Below are 18,525 nucleotides of genomic sequence, written 5' to 3'. Positions count from 1 at the left end.
GAAGCAGCAACACCAGAGATGGAGGCAGAGATGGGGACATGGAGAGAGAGAGCAGCTGAGGACTCTAGATTCACGGGAAGGGAGGGACTAAGAGCTGGTGGCCAGGAGGCGGACTTGCAGAATGTGCCTTTTGGGGACGTAGATTACTATATATGACTCAGTGTTTTTTTTTTTTTTTAAAAAGAGCTAAAGTGAATAGAGAGAAACACTGTTAACTGATGGTACATGGAGGGGATTATAATCATTGTAATGAAATAAGGTGTATGGTTTGTTGCATGTGAAACTGATGATCTGCTCTGTAAACTTTCACTCAATCCACAATAAAAACCTTAAATTAAATAAATTTTTTTTAACCCTGTGGGGTTTCTATTTGGTTTGATAGGGTTGTATGAGTTGGAATTGACTCCCCGGCAGTGAGTATGGAGCTAGACTGATTTGTGTTTTGGGGTGACCATTTTTTTTTTTTTAGATTAAATCACAGGTAATTATTTGCAGGTGTCTCTCAAATGGATTCCATGACTGTGTTCTGTGGGCACTCAGGGGAGTGTTTACATCTCACAAGATTTCTTTCTATGTATATGTTCTCATCTTTGTCCATTCTAATGGTCTTCAATATCCACTTTAGAAACTTCTCAGTCCCTCATAAAGGGGATTATAGCAGGATTTAAAAAAAAAATGGGGAGGGGGGGTTTTGTGAATTGAACTAAGGTTTACAGAGTAAATCATCTGTTGTACTTTAAACAAAACATATACTTCATTTGTCATTTGCAGAAGAATTAAACAAGACCCATATCACACAACGTATACAAAAACTCAGTCAGTGTGTATTAAAGACCTAAATGTAAAATCTAGAATTATAAAGATCATCAGTGAAAAACTAGGAACAAACTTAAGGGCTCATACATGGCAGAAATTCACTATCAAACATAACTGAAAACACACAAAACAGGAGAAGATAAAACAGATAACTGAAACCCCCTAAAAATTAGACACTTATGTACATCAAGTGATTTCACCAAAAGAGACAAAGAGAAGTCAAAGACTAGAAAAAAAAATTGACAATGACATTTCAAATAAGTGACTACTCTCCAAAATTTATAAAACACTTCAACAAGAAGATGACAAATAATCCAATTTAAAAATGAGTAGAGGACATAAACTGACACTTCACTAAAATATTCAGGCAGCCAACAATTATATGAAGAAATGCTTGTGATCATAAGCCAACAAAATGAGATATAATCATACTCTAGCATTACTACTAATAGCAAAGTTCAGAAAACTGCAAATGCTGGTGAGGCTTGTGCAGAGACTGGGACCCTCCTACACTGCTGGTGGGGCAGTAAAATGGTGTAACCACTGTGAAAAATGATATGTTGCTTTCTCAAAAAATTGAAAACAAAAATACTATATGACTCAGTAATCTCTCTACTTAGTATATGTCCTCATGAATTAAGAGCCATGACATGAATAGATATATGTACACCTATGTTCATTCCAGCACTATTCACAGTAGCAAAAAAATGAAGACAGTCTAAATGTTCCTCACCCGAAGAATGGTTAAACAAACTTTGGTACATACACACAATGTAATACTCTGCAAGGTTGTACAATGATGAATCTGCTAAACACCTCATAGCATGGATAAACATGGGCGCCATCATGCTAAGTGAAATTAGTCAATCACAAAAGGACAAATACTGTATGAAACCACTGTTGTAAAAATTTAAGAAAAGGTTTTCTGCTAGACGAGTTGTTCTATTATGGTTAGTAGGACTGGGAGAGAAGGGGAAATTCATGGTCTAGTGAGTAGACACATGTCAACTTGGGTGATGGAAAAGGCAATATACAGCAAAAGGGAGGTTGGCAGAAACAAGATGGAAGTAGCAGAAGACACAAACAGGAGTGTACGTGTCAAGTTGTTGTTGTTAAGTGCCATTGAGTCAGTTCCGACCCATAGCGATGCTGTATAGAGTTTCCGAGGAGCACCTGGTGAGCTTGAACTATCAACTTTGCAGTTCAAGTGGTTTTGCAGTCTGGTGCATTAACTCACAACACCACAGGTTAATACTGTTGGAGGGAACTGCAATCATTGTAATGAAATGAAGTGTAGGATTTGTTGGATGTGGGACTGATAATCTGCTCTGTAAATCTTCACTCAATTCACAGTAAAAAAGTTTTATTTTGTTTTTTAATGTTGGGAAAATAAAAACAAACCAAACAAAAAAACATATACTTCATTGCATTTCAATGATTGTAATCGCAATGTAATATCAGTTATCCTATTTCTTCCCTATGATTCTTCTTTCCATTCCACCTTCTTTCCCAGGCCTTTTGAAATTTGTCCTTAGGTAAATGCTGCCTTTTTTATCTTGAATAGTTAACTCTTCCATGGTAGGACACTTCACTGGTGTTGTTGCTCCCCCTATCTACCTGTCCACTACTTGGTTGAAAATTGGGTCACAAGGGTGAGTTGAGTTCCAGACCTGAAGGGTATCCAGGACCATAGTCTTGGGTTCCTCCAGTTGCTTTCTGACCAGTAAGCCTGGTCTTTTTTGTAATTCTGAGTTTTGTTGCACATTTTCTCTTACTCTATCTAGGACTTTCTAATGTGATTCCTTTTAGAACAGTTGGTAGTGGTAGCCAGGCATCATTTAGTTCTTCTGGTCTCAGAGTGGTGGAAACAAATATTCCTGTGTTCTATTAGTCCACTGGGCTCACTGATTCCAAGCACCTTTAATTTTTGCCACTCTTTTTTCCTCTACATAGTGAGAGACCAGTAGTTGACCTTAGATGACCACTCATGAGCTTTTAAGAGCCTGGTTGCTACTCACCAATGTAGAATGTAGAACATTGGCTTTGTGAACTCTGTTATGCTCATTGGCTGTGGTGAGCCAGACCATTTTTAGGGTCTGTTCCCATAAGCTGATTGGAAGAAACATTCTTAAGAGGAATTTTCCAGATTGTTATTGTTGTTACGTGTTGCAACATCAATTTTGATCCATAGAAACCCCATGTGACAGAGTAGAGCTGCCCATAGAGTTTTCTAGGCTGTAATATTTTCAGGAAAAGATCACAGCACAGATCTTTCTTCTGCAGAACCACTAGGTAGGTTGAACTGCCGACCTTTTGTCAAGTGCTTAAACCTTGTGCCACCAGGGCTATTTATTTTCCAGATAACATCTGATAAACTGTTATATAGGATCCAGTATGTGGTTTGTGGTCAGTGTTGAAAAACTTTAAAGAAGCAGTCCATATCAACTGTCAAAAATTACACCTGTTTTAAACTCATTTTCAAAACATCTGCGCGCTCAATTGTTATCATTTCTCTTCCATTATCTTTGCAAATATTTCCTTGGTGTCAACAGAGCCATGGGAAAATATGTTATGTTAACCTCTCTCCTCACTCCAGCAGCGTCTTGTCCTCATAATACAATGGGAAATGTCAGTGATGAAAGTGGGATTATTTTTCTGTAATCCATTCTATAACATAGGCCATCAAATGATCATTATAATTGGTGATTCTCCAAAACTACAGAATTCAAAGCTATGTAATGTACGTTGCACAGGCCTCTGCTAATCCTGGCCAACCGCATTCGTGCTTGTACCCAGGACGAAGCCCTGGTAACTAGAAACCCAAACTGAAGGAATTCCAAACACAGACTAAAAGCATCTATGTCCACATAGCTTGGGCGACTCAAGTGCTACAAGTATATTAGTTTGCACTGATCTGTCTTTAGCTTTGCAGTATTTGTGGAAGAAAGCCCCCATACTAGCTCAGCTAGAAAGCAATCTGTATATGGTGAACTTGAGAGTAGCATGGCTTTGCCAGATGTCAACCTTCTGCCAAGAAGACGGAGAACCTCCTTCAAACAGCACCAGGACTTGCACATGATGTTACTTCCTCCCATTTAAACCCCAAATTTGGTTAGTATCAATTTTTACCAAAAAAAAAAAGGAAATCCACAAAGACTATCTTGGAAGTAAAGAAATTGTCTTTGTCTGGCTGCACACAGAACAGAAATGAAGAGAAACAGGATTCTGCCCTGTGGAATATTTTTCACAAGTGAGAAATCCAAAGCTTTATGCTTAAGCTGGACCTTGGCTCATAAATTCTTTATGGTTTTCACACTTTTTACTGCATGCCTTGTTTCTTCTTCTGCTAAACTCACCCACTCCTTAGCAACCATCTAGCCACAAATTGTCTTTTACTTTAGTTGGTTCCCCCCTTGGTTAGTCTTTGACTTCATCTGTCCTTCCTCTTCCCAAAAGGAGTGAAATTCAGGTATGGTCTTCAACTCAGCCTCGAGATGCACGTATGAATTGTGATCATTCTCTATTGTAAGGATTCGCTTCTAATATTTGAAAGTTGCAAATGATTTGTTCTAATAAATGATGACAGATTCAAGGTCCCTTCCACTAATAATGATGTCCTTACTCTCTTGAATCCCTTGTGCTTTCATGAATGGGAGGGAAGAACATTGAGTTACAGCTGGTGGTAGACAAGTTTGCATAATCCTAGCATCTCTCGGACATATGTGGCTTATATGAAAATCATCCATCATGTGTATTCTACTACAGAAAAGTTTGGGATACACTTGGACAGAGGGCAATTGGACATTGTCACGGCTTCTGGTTTGTGTTCATCAATCCCCAAGCCCAGATACATGGTAGATATACCTGATGTTTAACTTTGTTTGATCTTATCTCCCTGAAGCCCTTTATTTGAAACCCTGTTGTACACTGTGGCTTGAAAGTCTACATTAACGTGTTCTTACATTATTGTGTTTATGATGTAATTAAAGAAAATCTCTTTCCTGGGTCATAATAAAAACAGTCCTGAACTGATACTTTTATAGATATACTTAATCCTGTACTACATAAAGTCAGTTTCCAACTCATTTTTAGTCAAGATAGCTTTGAATTTCCTGAACATCATTTAGTAATACTGACCTCACTGGTGAGTCAGTTAAATTGAAATCTAAGACTCAGTGAGCCCCCACTGTGTTTCAAGTACTATACAGAGCAACAGAGGTAAAATAGATGGAATCATGTTCTTGGCAAAAAAGATCAACAGAAAACAGTTCTTACCCTTATAAAGGTTACAATCATTCTATATGAGGCCCAATCTAACCCTTTACTCAGCCCATCATCCCTTCCTACCTCTTTTGCTCAACCATTGACTAGTTTTGCCTCATCCATTGTCAGTTTCTGGCTCCCAGTTAGAGTCTACTTTCTCCTCTTCCTCCTCTATCCAACCCTGCCTCTGCCTCTGTGGTAACCGTGTACATTTAGGGGGTTTTGTAGGAGTTTTTCCCCTTTATTTTAAACTCTCTTGAACAAATCCAACATTTATGGAGCATTTACAATATGCAAGGCCTTGTGCAAGAGGAGATCATTAGATAAATGAGACTCAGTTCCTCCCTTCTACATGATCATGGTCCAGAAGAGTACTTAACTAGTCGGGAAACAGAATGAAAACTGATGAGCTAAGAGTAGCTGACAGTTGTGAACACAGAAAAAGGAGATTGCCTTTGCAACTATGTGGGCGACGAGGACAGGTGAGAAGACTCAAAGTGGCCATGTCCCTCCATCTGTTTCAGAGTCAGTCTTTCAAATACTGAACCTTAGCAGGTTTGGGGTCATGCCTTCCAAAAATTAAGAGGGATGATATTCAGAAGCCTCTGCTTTCCCATCCCTTTTTTTGCTTAATAAAAAAAAAGTGGCATACTGAGATGCAGTAAAATTACCTTTTTTTTTTTTAAGTGATCATTATTTTGTTTTCACAACATTCCTATCATTTTAAACGTTAAAGCCTAGCATTCATTGTTGCATAAATTTATGTGATGAATACTGTTGTATGCCTGAGGTAGGCCCTAAGAGTTTTCCAAGCAAAATCTTCTGGCCTCCACAAATGTGCCTAATCCAAAAAAATTAGCTAAATGAAAGAAAAAAATTACAGAGAGAATTTAATGGTGAGGTTCTCAGAGAATTATAAAGAAAATAATATTAATAAATATGCTTTCTGACTTACATTACAGATTCTGTGTTAGATTTTAAGTTAAAAGATATTTTTAAAGAAAAATAATAGTATAAATAAAACTTCTGAGATCACATGAAAACAAGGGGTCTTGAAGATACTGAAACATTTGCTATTTGAATCCCTATTTTAATCAGAATCTCAGAGGAGGTGACCCTGGGTTTCTCGGGGTGGCCTCAAAGTATACCGCTTCAGTCATCATGATAAACATTTGTTTGGCCCCAGAATGGACCTACAAACTCTAAATTTCACTCAGATAAACCAGTGAGGTGCCATTATGTTGACTCCAATTCTTGGTGAGCCATGTGTATCAGAGTATAGCTCTGCTCTGTAGGGTTTTCAATGGCCAACTTGTCCGAAGTATAATCACTGGGCCTTGTGATGCATCTCTGGGTGGACTTGAACCTCCAACCTCCAACCTTTCAGTTATCAGCCAGTTGTATTAACCACCAGACAAATGAAAAACTATGAAAAAGGAAACTCAAGATCACCAAAGCTAAAATTTGAATTCTCACTTCTTCCTCCCCTAGCATTGATGCAAGTTGTGTGCCGTTAATGAGGTGGTTTATTTGGGTCTTTGGGAGTTTGTTGTTTTTTATTCCTGTTTAAAAAGTTTTTTAGTCAATATACACACAAGCACACAATCATGTTGGCAGGCGCTCAGAAGTTGTTTCCACAAAAGCCTGTGGGAGATGCTTCTTTTGTAATAAAAAAATGGTTTTGTGAAGAGCAACCACACCCTTCCAAAAAAAAAAACAAAACAACTTATTCTTACACTCTTTGAACCTTAAAATTGTTTTCATAGGCCAGCTCATTGTTTTCCTTCTCTCTGAAAAATTAAAAAAGATAACCATTATGATGAGTTCTACAGAACACAACAATTTCCATGATTTCATTTCTTGACAAAGAACAGCCACTTCACCGGGTTTCTGCCACATGTAAGCAAACTCCCAGACATAAAATCTCCCCTCAGAGGAAGCCATATCTGTCTTGAGTTCTCCCCATCTGCTCGTGGGAAACCTCCCTTCTCGCAGGGAGAGTTCCATGTGTCAGAGAACAAGGTGTGGAAGGTAAGATAGTGACTGTCCCCCTGGTGCGCACAGCCTGCCTGCGCTGTCTGTCGTGTATCTACAGGGTAGCTACTGCCACATCACCACTTGATCTGGATTGTCTCTCAGAAATTAAAAAAAGTCACGGCATGCCTGTCTTTCATAATGTTCTCTTTTCAAAGAGACAACTCTCAGGGGAAAGAATAGGACCCTAATAGTCCAAGGCCTGGAATCCCTCCTTGCTCTCTTTCCATTTTAAACAGGAAACATTGACGCTAAGAAGAGTCCGGAGGGAGTGTTGGTTATATGTTCATTTTAAGGCAGATAATGTTTGTGTGTTGCAAATGTCAGTGATTTATCCCCAGGGCTTAAAATGAGTGCAGAAAAACCACATGTTTCACTTCATGCAGAGAAATGTCTTCAGTAGGTTTTGAGAGAAAGCATAGGTTAAGGATTTTTTTTGTTTAAGTGTTTTGGAAATCTCTAACATGAAGTAAAAGGAAGTAGACATGAGAGCACAAGGTGGGAGAAGACTTTAAACATTTTATGATAAAAGATATAATGAATGCTGGAAGTTTTCTAAATTAAAAAAAAAAAAAAATGTGGACTGCAAGAAGAAGGGAAAGGTAAAATCACAATCCTTTATTTCCCAGGACTGGAGTGACAGATTATGTATTTGTGCTCTATTTGTCATGGGCAATTTAAAATAGAGCAAAGCGAACGGCACTGAATAATAGTGGTTGATGTTATAATAACTTGTACGCAAACAATTTCATTTTTTTATCAGTAAACTCTCGTTAACTAAATTACTCATAGCGCAAGGATCTATTTTTCATTATTATACATAGCCAAATTAAGACATAAAAGGAGAGAAAATTCTATCATTCGTCCTGATAGACGTGTCTACATGCTGCTTTCCACATGCACTGAGCTTGTCAACCTTTCATTGATTTGGTGGAACTTACAGGGCTGTTTTAACATCGACCTCCTTAGATTATAGGCTGATTTTGACCCTCTTGACAGTGCTTGATTAACCACAGATACTATATTCTTACAGTCCTGTCATTTCTTTTCAAGTGCTCAAGTGGTTTATACTCTGACGGTGGAAGGTTTTTCATTAATTATTATTGTTGCTGTTTTTTGTTTTGTTTTTTTGTTTTTTTGTTTTTCAAGAAAAGAGAGAAAGAAAAGGAGGAACGGTAAACAATGGGAAGGATCTGGTGGTGGCAAATGAGTGCACAGAAGGTTTATGGGATTTTAAGAGCTGCAAATAGAACTCATATGTTTAACCCCAGGCTAGATAAGATGCAGTCATCTGCACAGTGTTTAGGGACGTATTGCTTCTGTTATGGCAAATGGACCAGAAGATGCTTGTTGTCTTTAGCAGAGAGATCCTGACAGGGTCTCTTTCTGTTAGTGTTTACTCTTGCCCTGAGTACAATTTGCAGCTGGTTTGGTTTTTCCAATTCAGCTACTGGCCTGGTAGTACATCTTGTTCTTTGTGGTAGAATTACCTTACCAAAGCGCTAGGTGGGTAATTCCCTTTGGGCTTGGACGTCTTCTAGGAATTGTAGCATAAAGAAGGCATGTTAATATACACAGGGGTGTGAGAGTAGCCAACTAGGGTTTATGTAACACTGTTGTTGATAGCTGCTGTCTGGTGGGCTCCTGACTTATGGTGACCCACCCATGCATGAGATTGGACCATTGTAATCAATAGGATTTTCGTTGGCGGAATTTTTAAAATAAATTACCAGGGCTTTCTTCCCGTTTTGTGTTTGTCTGAAAACTCTGCTGAAACCTGTTCTGCATCATGTTGTTGTTAAGTGCCATCAAGCTGGTTCTAACTCTGTACAGGGTTTCCCAGGAGCAGCTGGTGGTTTTGAACCGCCGACTTTGTGGTTTGCAGTCCAGTGCTGATCCTACAGTGCCACCCAAGGCATCATAGCAGCATATGAACTGTGGACTTCAATTGAGATGCATTTACAAGGAATCAAACAGGTGTCTCTCATGAAAGGGAAAATATCTAGTACTTAACCACCACTGATCACTTTAACTAAGATCACTTTAAGCCATGTAAAGAGTCCTGGTGTAGCACTGTAGGATCAGCACTGGACTGCTAACTCCAAATTCAGTGGTTCAAACCCACCATCCACTCCTTGGCTATCCTATACAGGGTTGCTATGAGTCAGCACTGACTTGACAGCAAACAGCAACAACAATATGGCCCATTTAAAGAGTACCCGCACAAACCTAAAAGACAAGGGAATGCAACCCAGGGGCAAGTTTTAGCTCCAAAAGACCTGGGCATTTCTGCTGCCTTTTATAGAGAATGGGGGCATTCTCATGATCACAAAAAAGGGTCAGACTCATTGTCTTGGTTAGGATACTAGTTTGGCTAGTATAATAAAACCAACATAAGAGGGTTTCAACAAGATAAAAGATATTTCTCTGTCATGTTCCAGTCTGAACACAAGCAGTCCAGGGTTGATACGGTGGCTCCCCAGTATTGGGGACCCAGTTTCTTGCATGCTTGTTTCTCTGCCTTCCTCAGCATGTGATTTTCAGCTGTTGTCTAACATGGCCACCCAATGGTCAGGAGGAAAGAGAAAAGGAAAGAAGGTTTCCTCTCTTGTTTTTAAGGCGATACATTACTTCTTTTCCCATCCCACCTAGTCTGTGGGCACACCCAACTACACAGAAGGCTGTAAAAGGTGGTCTTCAACTAGACAGTTAGCTTCATAGCTGCTAACGTGAGTCTGTTCTTCTTTTTCTAGGGGAGGACCTGTGGATCCTGTAGACTATATGACAGCTGGACCTCGAGGACTCTACAAGGAAAGGGAACTTCCATATTACCCAGGGGTTCATCCTGTGCATCCCCCCAAAGGGAGCTATCCTTGTCCTCCAGATTTGAGGGTCGCAGGTCTCCGGTATCCTCAGTACTGCCCACCCCCACCAGCACCCCAGCACAAAGGACCGTTCCGACAAGATGTTCCACCTTCTCCTCCACAACACCACAGAGCACCAGCCTACCAGGAAATGAGCAGACCAGGGCCCCGTGGGGGCAGCCCAGACCAGTACACCTATCGAACCCAGGATCCCCGGCAGAAAAACCCCATGACTGCAGCTGTATAGTTGAACGCCACCTAGATCTACCCGGAAGGAAGACATCTAACCGTACCTTTGCCCTTCCCAGACCTTAAAGCCTTCTTCCCGTTGAATATTTCTCCATGGTATCTGGTACAGTTTAGGTTTTCTCTCACTGAGGCCACAACACTCGAATACTAGTCTGAAGGAAAAGGAAGAAAGAGGGCTTTTTAGAGAAAAAAAAAAGTCAGAAGGAAGAGAAAGGTACTATGAAAACAGTAGTATTTAATATTTGAAATGCTTTTATAACTACTACATTTAATGAGAATTGCCACTAAACAAGCAAGCACATAACAATGGCCGTTGATGACATGGTGCCTCCCAGGCTAGATGGCCTGTACTGATGTGTACACACACACACACACACACACCCCACAGAATTGGCAGTTCAGGGCTGTCTCTACCAGGAATGATTATCCATCCAGAGGCTAAGCCTCACCCACATGATTAGATGTTAAGTTTGAAAGGTGGCAGAAAGACAACAAATCTGGGATATCTTCAGTGAGTGATATCTCATTAAGAAAAAGGAAAAGAAAAAAAGAAACCAGCAACACACAAGACTAATGATCTTGAATATTTTGATATCCAGAGGAAAATTACTTTACTAGTAGATTCTCAGATCCTACTAAACATTTAACATGGTTCTTCACTTTTTATATAAAAATTAGTCAACTGCAAATGTCGTGGTAGGTCCTGGGAGAAGGTGGAAAGCTTTGTTCTGAGCTTTCAAAAGGAAATCCATTCTGAACAGCAAGTAGCTTAGGTGACAAAGGCTGAAGTAGCCATGATCCTGGTCTTCCTTCCTCCCACGACCCGGGCATCACAGGATGGAGATGTGTCTGATTCCAGAGTCATTCCCGAACCTCTTGCCTGCAATTATATCAGCCGGGGCCTCTACTTTAAGGCTCTCACTTGAGGACTCATTGGGGAAAAGGGCCTCCTTGTTAGACCACACTACAATCAGTGCTAAATAGTACCTGTCTGCACTCTGGGACAGCGAGGAGCCAACTATGGCCTCTTGAAATTAGTGACCAGTAAGTAGTAGATGGCAGTGTGTGTGTGTGTGTGTGTGTGCCTGTGTGTGTGCGCGTGCACGTGCAAGAGAAAGCCAATTACCAACATGGAGATTGGAAGATAATGGAAGAAAAAAATACTTTCCGAAACGTTTGATGGGAAAAAGAATATGAAGAGGGAAAAGCAAGAGGAAGATAGAAAAGTGTAAAACAAAATCAATCTGTACCTGCTGTATGACCTCAGGAAGTTACTCAGGGCAACATGAAAGTCCCCAAATGGCCCTGAAACCCCAAACTCTAAAGTATTTAAGTAGAACATACTCATCACAATTGCTTTTGAACTTGGAGCTATTTTCCATTTATTTCAAATAAACATCTAAAACTTACAACTAGACCCAAATGAGAGCACCACCAAAAGACTGAGAAACAAGAAAATCTAGGAGCAGACATTTACTTCCCCAGTAATCTTGAAATACTTTAAGCTTCTTCACATTCATTCTTTATTCCTTCCAAAAATAAATAAGTGAAGTCTTTAGTTCGGTTGAGACATATTTTGGCTGAGATTAGAACAGCTGTGGTTGATGGGATTTAATAAAGGATAGTATTATTGAATACATTGATTATCCACCTAGCCTAGTTTACTCTTACTATTTTGATTTAAAATAGAATTCTGTTACCAAGAATGATACAACTGCTGTCTTAAACGTAAGTAGTGTTATTTACTGAACTTCAAGGGGTATCATTTTCTAAACTACAATTCACTTTTGGCTCTCTTGGAAATAGAATGTCAAGTTGTTTTTACCCCCCCCCCCCCCCCCCGTCAGTTCTCTTACACCGGGTACCTTTAGATCGTTTGCAATTTGTCCTAATAAGGTAACGATTGTGGGCCTTGCTCACCTCAAGGCAGAGTATTGGCATGCTGTAGGTTTTCCCTGCCAAGTGGCTCGGTGCTGCCTCTTCCTCAAGCTAACTAGCCTGTCAAGAAGAAAATGATCATGTGAGGGCAATGTAACTTGTTTTGAAGCAGTAAACATAAGTTTTCTAGTAAGTTCCAAACTTGAAGCAAATTTCTGTAGACTACCGGACATAACCAAGCCAGAAGGTGAGCCAACGATACAAATGAAGGCACTCTCAAAAAAATATAACAGTTTTCTTTTCTTGATTCAAGTATTGCGCATGCTCTGTTTGATCCCGCCTTAAAGAAGCTATGCTTAGCTTTGTGACAAAGAAGTTCCATCAAGCCAAGAAACAATTAAGAACAGCTTGGATACAAGCTGCATAAGTGCCTTTGTGCCAGGCCTCCAATTGTCACCACCCTAGAGGTCACAGGATTCTTTTTCAAGTATTTAAGAAGACAGATGTTTGGTGTATTTAGAAGACCTGACTATAATCAGTAGGTGCCCAGCAGCCAGAAATAGCTCCCAGTTTATTTATGCCCTATGAAAAACTCAATTGGATGTCTCCTTGTAGCTCAGAACCCTAATAACTCTCCTGGAATTGAGTAGCACAACAAGCTGCAAATCCATCAGCATGTACCCACTTTTCTCCCTTTTCACAGGAGTAGAAAGATGACAGGAAGCAAACCATTGACAGCTTCTAGGTGCAGGAGAGTCCAGTCCTCCAAAGGGAGAGAAGCACATCTCATTCATGGACCGTACCATTGAGTTGTGGCAGCATCACTCTGTGTAATACTGCCTCTCCACAATATCAAATCAGTGGATGAAAGGAAAGCTCAAAGACATAATATACATTTGCTTCAATCAGGATTTTTTGTAATACACAAAAACTGGAAAAATTGCTCTGAAGCTCATTAGTCTTAGAGGTTTGGCATTAATGTGACGCCCACAGGATGGCATGAAGCAAAGATCTTACCATCAAGAGCATGGGAGGGATCCACGGCCCACGGTAAGCCCATAGAAGGATCCCTGAACACTGGTCCTGGAAGGGAGAATTGACAGAGGTGGCTTACTCAATGAGCAACGTAGCCACGTGTTTACTTGTACTTACTTAACAGCCATTTACTTTTACTGTAGTAGACAGTGTTGCATGTTTTTTTTACCACATATGCTTTTATACTACAGGTAGTTTTTTCACATATGATGAAAAACATGTGAAACTGTTCACTACAGATTAGTAAATAAGCTTGCTTACTGGGTACTCCATCCCTCTCAGGAATTGTAAATTTGAAAAGAGATTTTAATTTTGTAGGAAGGTACAATGGGGTTGGGAGAGCGACAGATGCCAGCCATACCTAGAAGCAGACTCTGATGTGGTTAAAAAAAAAAAAAGTAATATTGTTCACTACAAATTAGTAAATACAAGTAATCCCATGCTTAACTTTTTTATTGGGTAATTCAATACTGAGAATTGGGAACTCATTGTAGCTTTATTTTTTCTACCAATGAAGTAAAATTATAAAATGGTATGTTTTGTTTTGTATGTTTACTACCAATGAAATAAAATTATAACATGATTTCTTAGTCCTTCCAAGAGTCATGGAATTTTTAAACTAAACCTAAATTCTGAAGAAAATCTACCAGACTAAGAGAAGCATGACATTCATTTCTCTCTTCTCTTAGATGCATCCAAAGCATCCATTTTCTGTGAAGGAACCTCTAAGCATTCCAGGGAGTAGAGAGTTCTGGAAAGTTTAGTGTGGAGAGGAATGAGTCTGTATAAAATTCCCCTTGGATTGAACTCTGAGATCCACAATATGTGGCCTTCCATTTGGTGTTAAGTTGGGCAGACACCCTACTGCTTTCCATGAGCAACAGAAAATCCAAATTGAAGGTAGGAGGCCGTTGGATTCAGAAATGGTCCATGTCCTCCATGGAAAGATGTAAATGCTGCCCCAACAAAACCAGGAAAACAGTCTTCAGTAGCTTTCCCTACAAGGCACCTTTCTGAGAAAAAGAGAATGAATGACAGATATTTTAAATAAGCTTAGAACCTCGTATACAGAGACTTCTAAGTGAAACTCTTTTGCCATCGTGAAACAGTAGTAGAATGTCACACAGCTGGCTTTTTCTAATGGGCTTTGCAACCCAGCAGAGAGAGAACCTGAGCTGGAAGACTGTAGCTCGCTGCCTGCAGTGCCGTTCACTACTAGAAAATAAAAACAACCTGTTGTTGGCTCAGTCCCCTTTTCTAGTGTTTTCTGTGCGTTTAGGATACCAAATCTGTTCATAAGTTCTGAAGCTAAATTATTTGAAATCATATTTTGGCATATGGGGTGGAGAATGAATTTTTTTTTACAAACTTTTAAAAGATACTTCCATTTGTACCACAGAAAACATTTTGGATGTTGTTATATATGAATTGTTTTATTTTACATTAAAATAAACTTCTATTCCTTTAACAAGATGTCAGAATCTTAGCTTTCATCCATCGTCAGTTTCCTTTAGGAATTCGTGAATGACTAGGTTGGTCTGGGACTGTTCACACTTGAATTGCAGTATCATAGGGCTGTTGTTGTTGCTAAGTACCACCAACTGGCTCCGACTCATAACGACCCTGTATAGGGTTTCTGAGGAGCGACTGCTAAGTTTGAACTGCCAACCTTGCTGTTCAAACCAACCTTGCAGTTAAGTGCTTATCCTACAGCGCCACACTAGAACTCCAATGTCATAGGGCAGAACTAGCAAAAACCAGTTGTCATAAAATCCATTCTACCTCATGACAATTCCACGTGTGTCATAGTTGAAGTATGTCCCGTGGCATTGTCAAGGGCTGACTTTTGGGAACTAGATTGCTCCTCCTGCCTTCAGAGCCACCTCTGGCTAGGCTGAAACTGCTCATTTTTCTATCACCACATCAGTAGTCTGCAATACCCAGTGATTCCCATGGGACAAAGGACAAGCGGAAAGAGGATTTGTAGTAAGCTGTGTTCCTGGAGACTCATATGCTGAGATGGAGATCAGTAAACAGATGTTTATTTGAAAGTATACATGGGTTCAATCTGATACCTATGGAAGGCCGGGGAAGGAAGCCGAGAGAAGTTGAGTTGTAATGCACTGCCAATGTGAATTGTTGCCAACTCTACAGGAAACTTCGCAACTGGAATGGCCCTATAGAGTTGGAAGAGATAGCTGGAGCTTCATGCCCACCCTGCTGAACATAGAGACCCTGTGGGATGCAAGCAGTTAACATACTTGGCTGCTAAGCAAGAGGTACCTCAGAAGAAAAGACTTGCGATCTACTTCCAAAAAAACAGCCAATGGAAGCCACCAAGGAGCATAGTTCTACTTGGATGTCTGTGGAGTCTCTAAGAGTCAGAATGGACCCAACAACAACTTGTTTACTGGTTTTTGCTAATCAGAAGATACGATCAATTGGAATCACCTGGAAGGAGGTAAGATTGGGCAAGGCAGTTTTCTGTACTTGAGACAATTCCCAGAGGCTGACAGCTGAGGGCCATTTTTAGGAGCTACTCACAGTGTCTATCCTTCATTCCTCAGTGTATCACAGTGTCCATGAGAACAGCCAAAGCTGTTGACCACTTATGCTGGCACCACTCCATTGATCTACAGTAATATGTATCTGAGTTGCTTCTCTGTAAGATATCCCTGTGTCTCTTCAACTCCTTTCTTCCCTTGGATCCTGATCCTCAGATTTACCCACATTCTCTCAGGCAAGCTCATCCACAACCAAGGTTTCACCTACTACCTCGGGGCTGATTGACTGCTCTAGCTCAGATCTCCACTTTGGAGATCCCCACATGGATGGCCTACAAATCCTTTAAACTAGTATATCCAAACTGGTAGCATAGTGGTTACGAATCAGGCTGCTAACCTCAAGGTTGGCAGTTTGAAACTACCAGCTGTTTCGCAGGAGAAAGATGAGGCTTTCTGCTCCCATAAAGATTTACAGCCTTGGAAACCTGTACAGGGTCGCTATGAGTCAGAACTGACTCCACAGCACTTAACAACATTTAGACCCCGGGAGTCGTAGTGTAGCACTGTGGGCTAATGCGCTGGACTGCAAAGTCGTTTGAACCACAAGGTTGGTGGTTCAAGCTCACAAGCTGCTCCTTGGAAACCCTATATAGGGTCGATATGGGTCAAAAACGACTTGACAACACTTAACAACAACAGTTAGACCCCACTCTTCTCTCCACCTGACACCCATCTATCTATTCAGAAAAAAATCCAACAATTATACCTCCTGCATATCAAATATGTCATACTACCTGATATCCACGTTCACCTCACTTCTCACCAGACCCTTCAACATTCTCCTTTGTGCTTGCACTAGCTCTGCTCTGATCTTACTTCTCTCAAGTTTATCTATACTTGAGAGGAGGCAGGCACACTGCCTGATTTTGTACATCGTTGTATTGGAACACAACCACACATATTTATGTATTATTGTGTTCTTTTGCACTATCGTAGCAAAGTTGACCAGCAATTGGAACTTGATGGCCCACAAAGCCTAAAATAAATGCTACTTTCCCGCTTACTGAACCACCCAGCTCTATACTCTTGTCAGAGGGATTTTTCTCAAATGGGGATCTGCCTCTATTACTCTTCAGGATGCAGCATGGCTTTGATATTGACTCCATATTCTGTAAAATTGAACTATTTTACACCTTGTAGAGTTGTTTTGGGAAGCTGTGGTAGCATAGTAGGTTATAAGTTGGGCTGCTAACCACAACAAACTCAAAAGTTCAAATCTACCAGCTGCTCCATGGGAGAAAGATGAGGCTTTCTGCTCCCATAAAGATTTACAGTCTCGGAAACCTAATACAGAGTTCCTATGAGTCGGAAGTGACTCCACAGCACACAACCACCACCACCACCACCACCAGAATTGTTTTGAGAATTAACTTTCCTGGCATTTATAGGCATATTGGAACCAGCTGGCACCAGCTCCCAAGAGACAATTGTATGCATCTGTTTCCAACTTCATGCTCAGTGATATTATATAGGTAGATTGAAATAAGCCATGGCGGGGGGGGGGGGGGGGGTATGCCGTGGAGTCGGTTCCAACTCACAGTAACCCTGCATAGAGTTTCCCAGGCTGTAAATCTTTATAGGAACGGAAAGCCTCATCTTTCTGCCATGGAATAGCTGGTAGTTTCGAACTGCTGACCTTGATGTTAGCAGCCCGATTCGTAACCTCTATGCTACCAGAGATCCTTGAAATAAGGAATAGAGGGGATGTTTTTTGTTGCTACTAAGTACTGTTTGAGTCAGTTCCGATGCACAGTGACCCTGAATAGAGTTTCTGAGGTGCTACTGATGAATTTGAACCGACGACCTTGCCACACCAGGGCTCCAGTGAGAATGTTTACGCTATAGAAACTGTCAAACCTGCAAAAACTCAGGTCTCTCTCTCTTTCACACACACACACACACACACACACACACACACACATCCAGAGAACCAGTGTCATTTACTAGGACACCATTGTTGTTGTTGTTGTTGTTATGTGTCGTGGAGTCGGTTCCGAGTCATAGCGACCCTGCACAGGGTTTCCGAGGCTGTTAAACTTTACGGGAGCAGAATGCCTCAGCTTTCTCCCGCGGAGCAGCTGGTAGTTTCGAACTGCTGATCTTGTGGTTCGCAGCCTGATTTGTAACCACTACGCTACCAGAGTACAACATATTTAGCAGTCAAGAAAAATTAATCCTTGCCCTGAAGCTCACTCTCTCTCTTTTTCTAACACACACACACACAGATACATACATGTTGTTAAATGCCATCGAGTCAGTTCTGACTGGCTGATTTTGTGGTTCAAACTGACCTTGTGGTCCAGTACTTTATATCCTACAGGATCCTACAGGGTGGTTCCCTACTACTGCTGCTTGAAGTATGAAGTCCAAACTCAGTCTCTTGTGCCTTTCTCACTGCCTGCTTCCATGCTCTGTGAGAAAGCATTGATTAGTTTCATGCTTATTGCTTATGTGCTGTGCTGTGGTTATTCTGAATTGCATTTATTTATTTGATCCAAGCATGCATTTTCACATCTATATGTCAAGGCAATATGCAATAAGCATAGCTGCCCCTGCCCAAGATGCCCTCTTTGCCTACCCTACTTTGTCCGTAAAGTCTAAGACCAAGTAACTCCTCTTCAAGAAGCCCTGGAAGCAATCATTGGAGTATGGATTTAATGTAGGGTAGAGTCCTGCTATGGCGATATACGATAAGCACTGGACTGCTAACCTCGAGGTTGGCAGTTAAAACCCACCAGCTGCTCCTTGGAAATCCTACACATGGTCACTATGAGTCAGAAGAGACTCAACAGCACTTAGCAACAACAGAAGGTGTAAAACTA

General features: G+C 40.7%; 1 protein-coding gene across 3 annotated transcripts in view; it reads left to right on the top strand.

Annotated features, from left to right (window-relative positions):
• PARD3B (par-3 family cell polarity regulator beta) overlaps positions 1–10,224 on the top strand; it is a 1,706,387-nt gene extending 1,696,163 nt beyond the window's left edge. For all 3 annotated transcript variants that reach the window (XM_006861955.1, XM_006861956.1, XM_006861957.1), the window contains exon 22: positions 9,867–10,224. In XM_006861955.1, the coding sequence (XP_006862017.1) occupies positions 9,867–10,224 (358 nt within the window). The remainder of the gene's footprint in view (positions 1–9,866) is intronic.
• The last annotated feature ends 8,301 nt before the right edge of the window (positions 10,225–18,525 follow it).

Source organism: Chrysochloris asiatica, unplaced genomic scaffold (assembly GCF_000296735.1).
Source record: "Chrysochloris asiatica unplaced genomic scaffold, ChrAsi1.0 scaffold00045, whole genome shotgun sequence".
NCBI classification, from domain to species: Eukaryota; Metazoa; Chordata; class Mammalia; order Afrosoricida; family Chrysochloridae; genus Chrysochloris; species Chrysochloris asiatica.
This window is presented reverse-complemented; position numbering and strand designations above follow the sequence as displayed.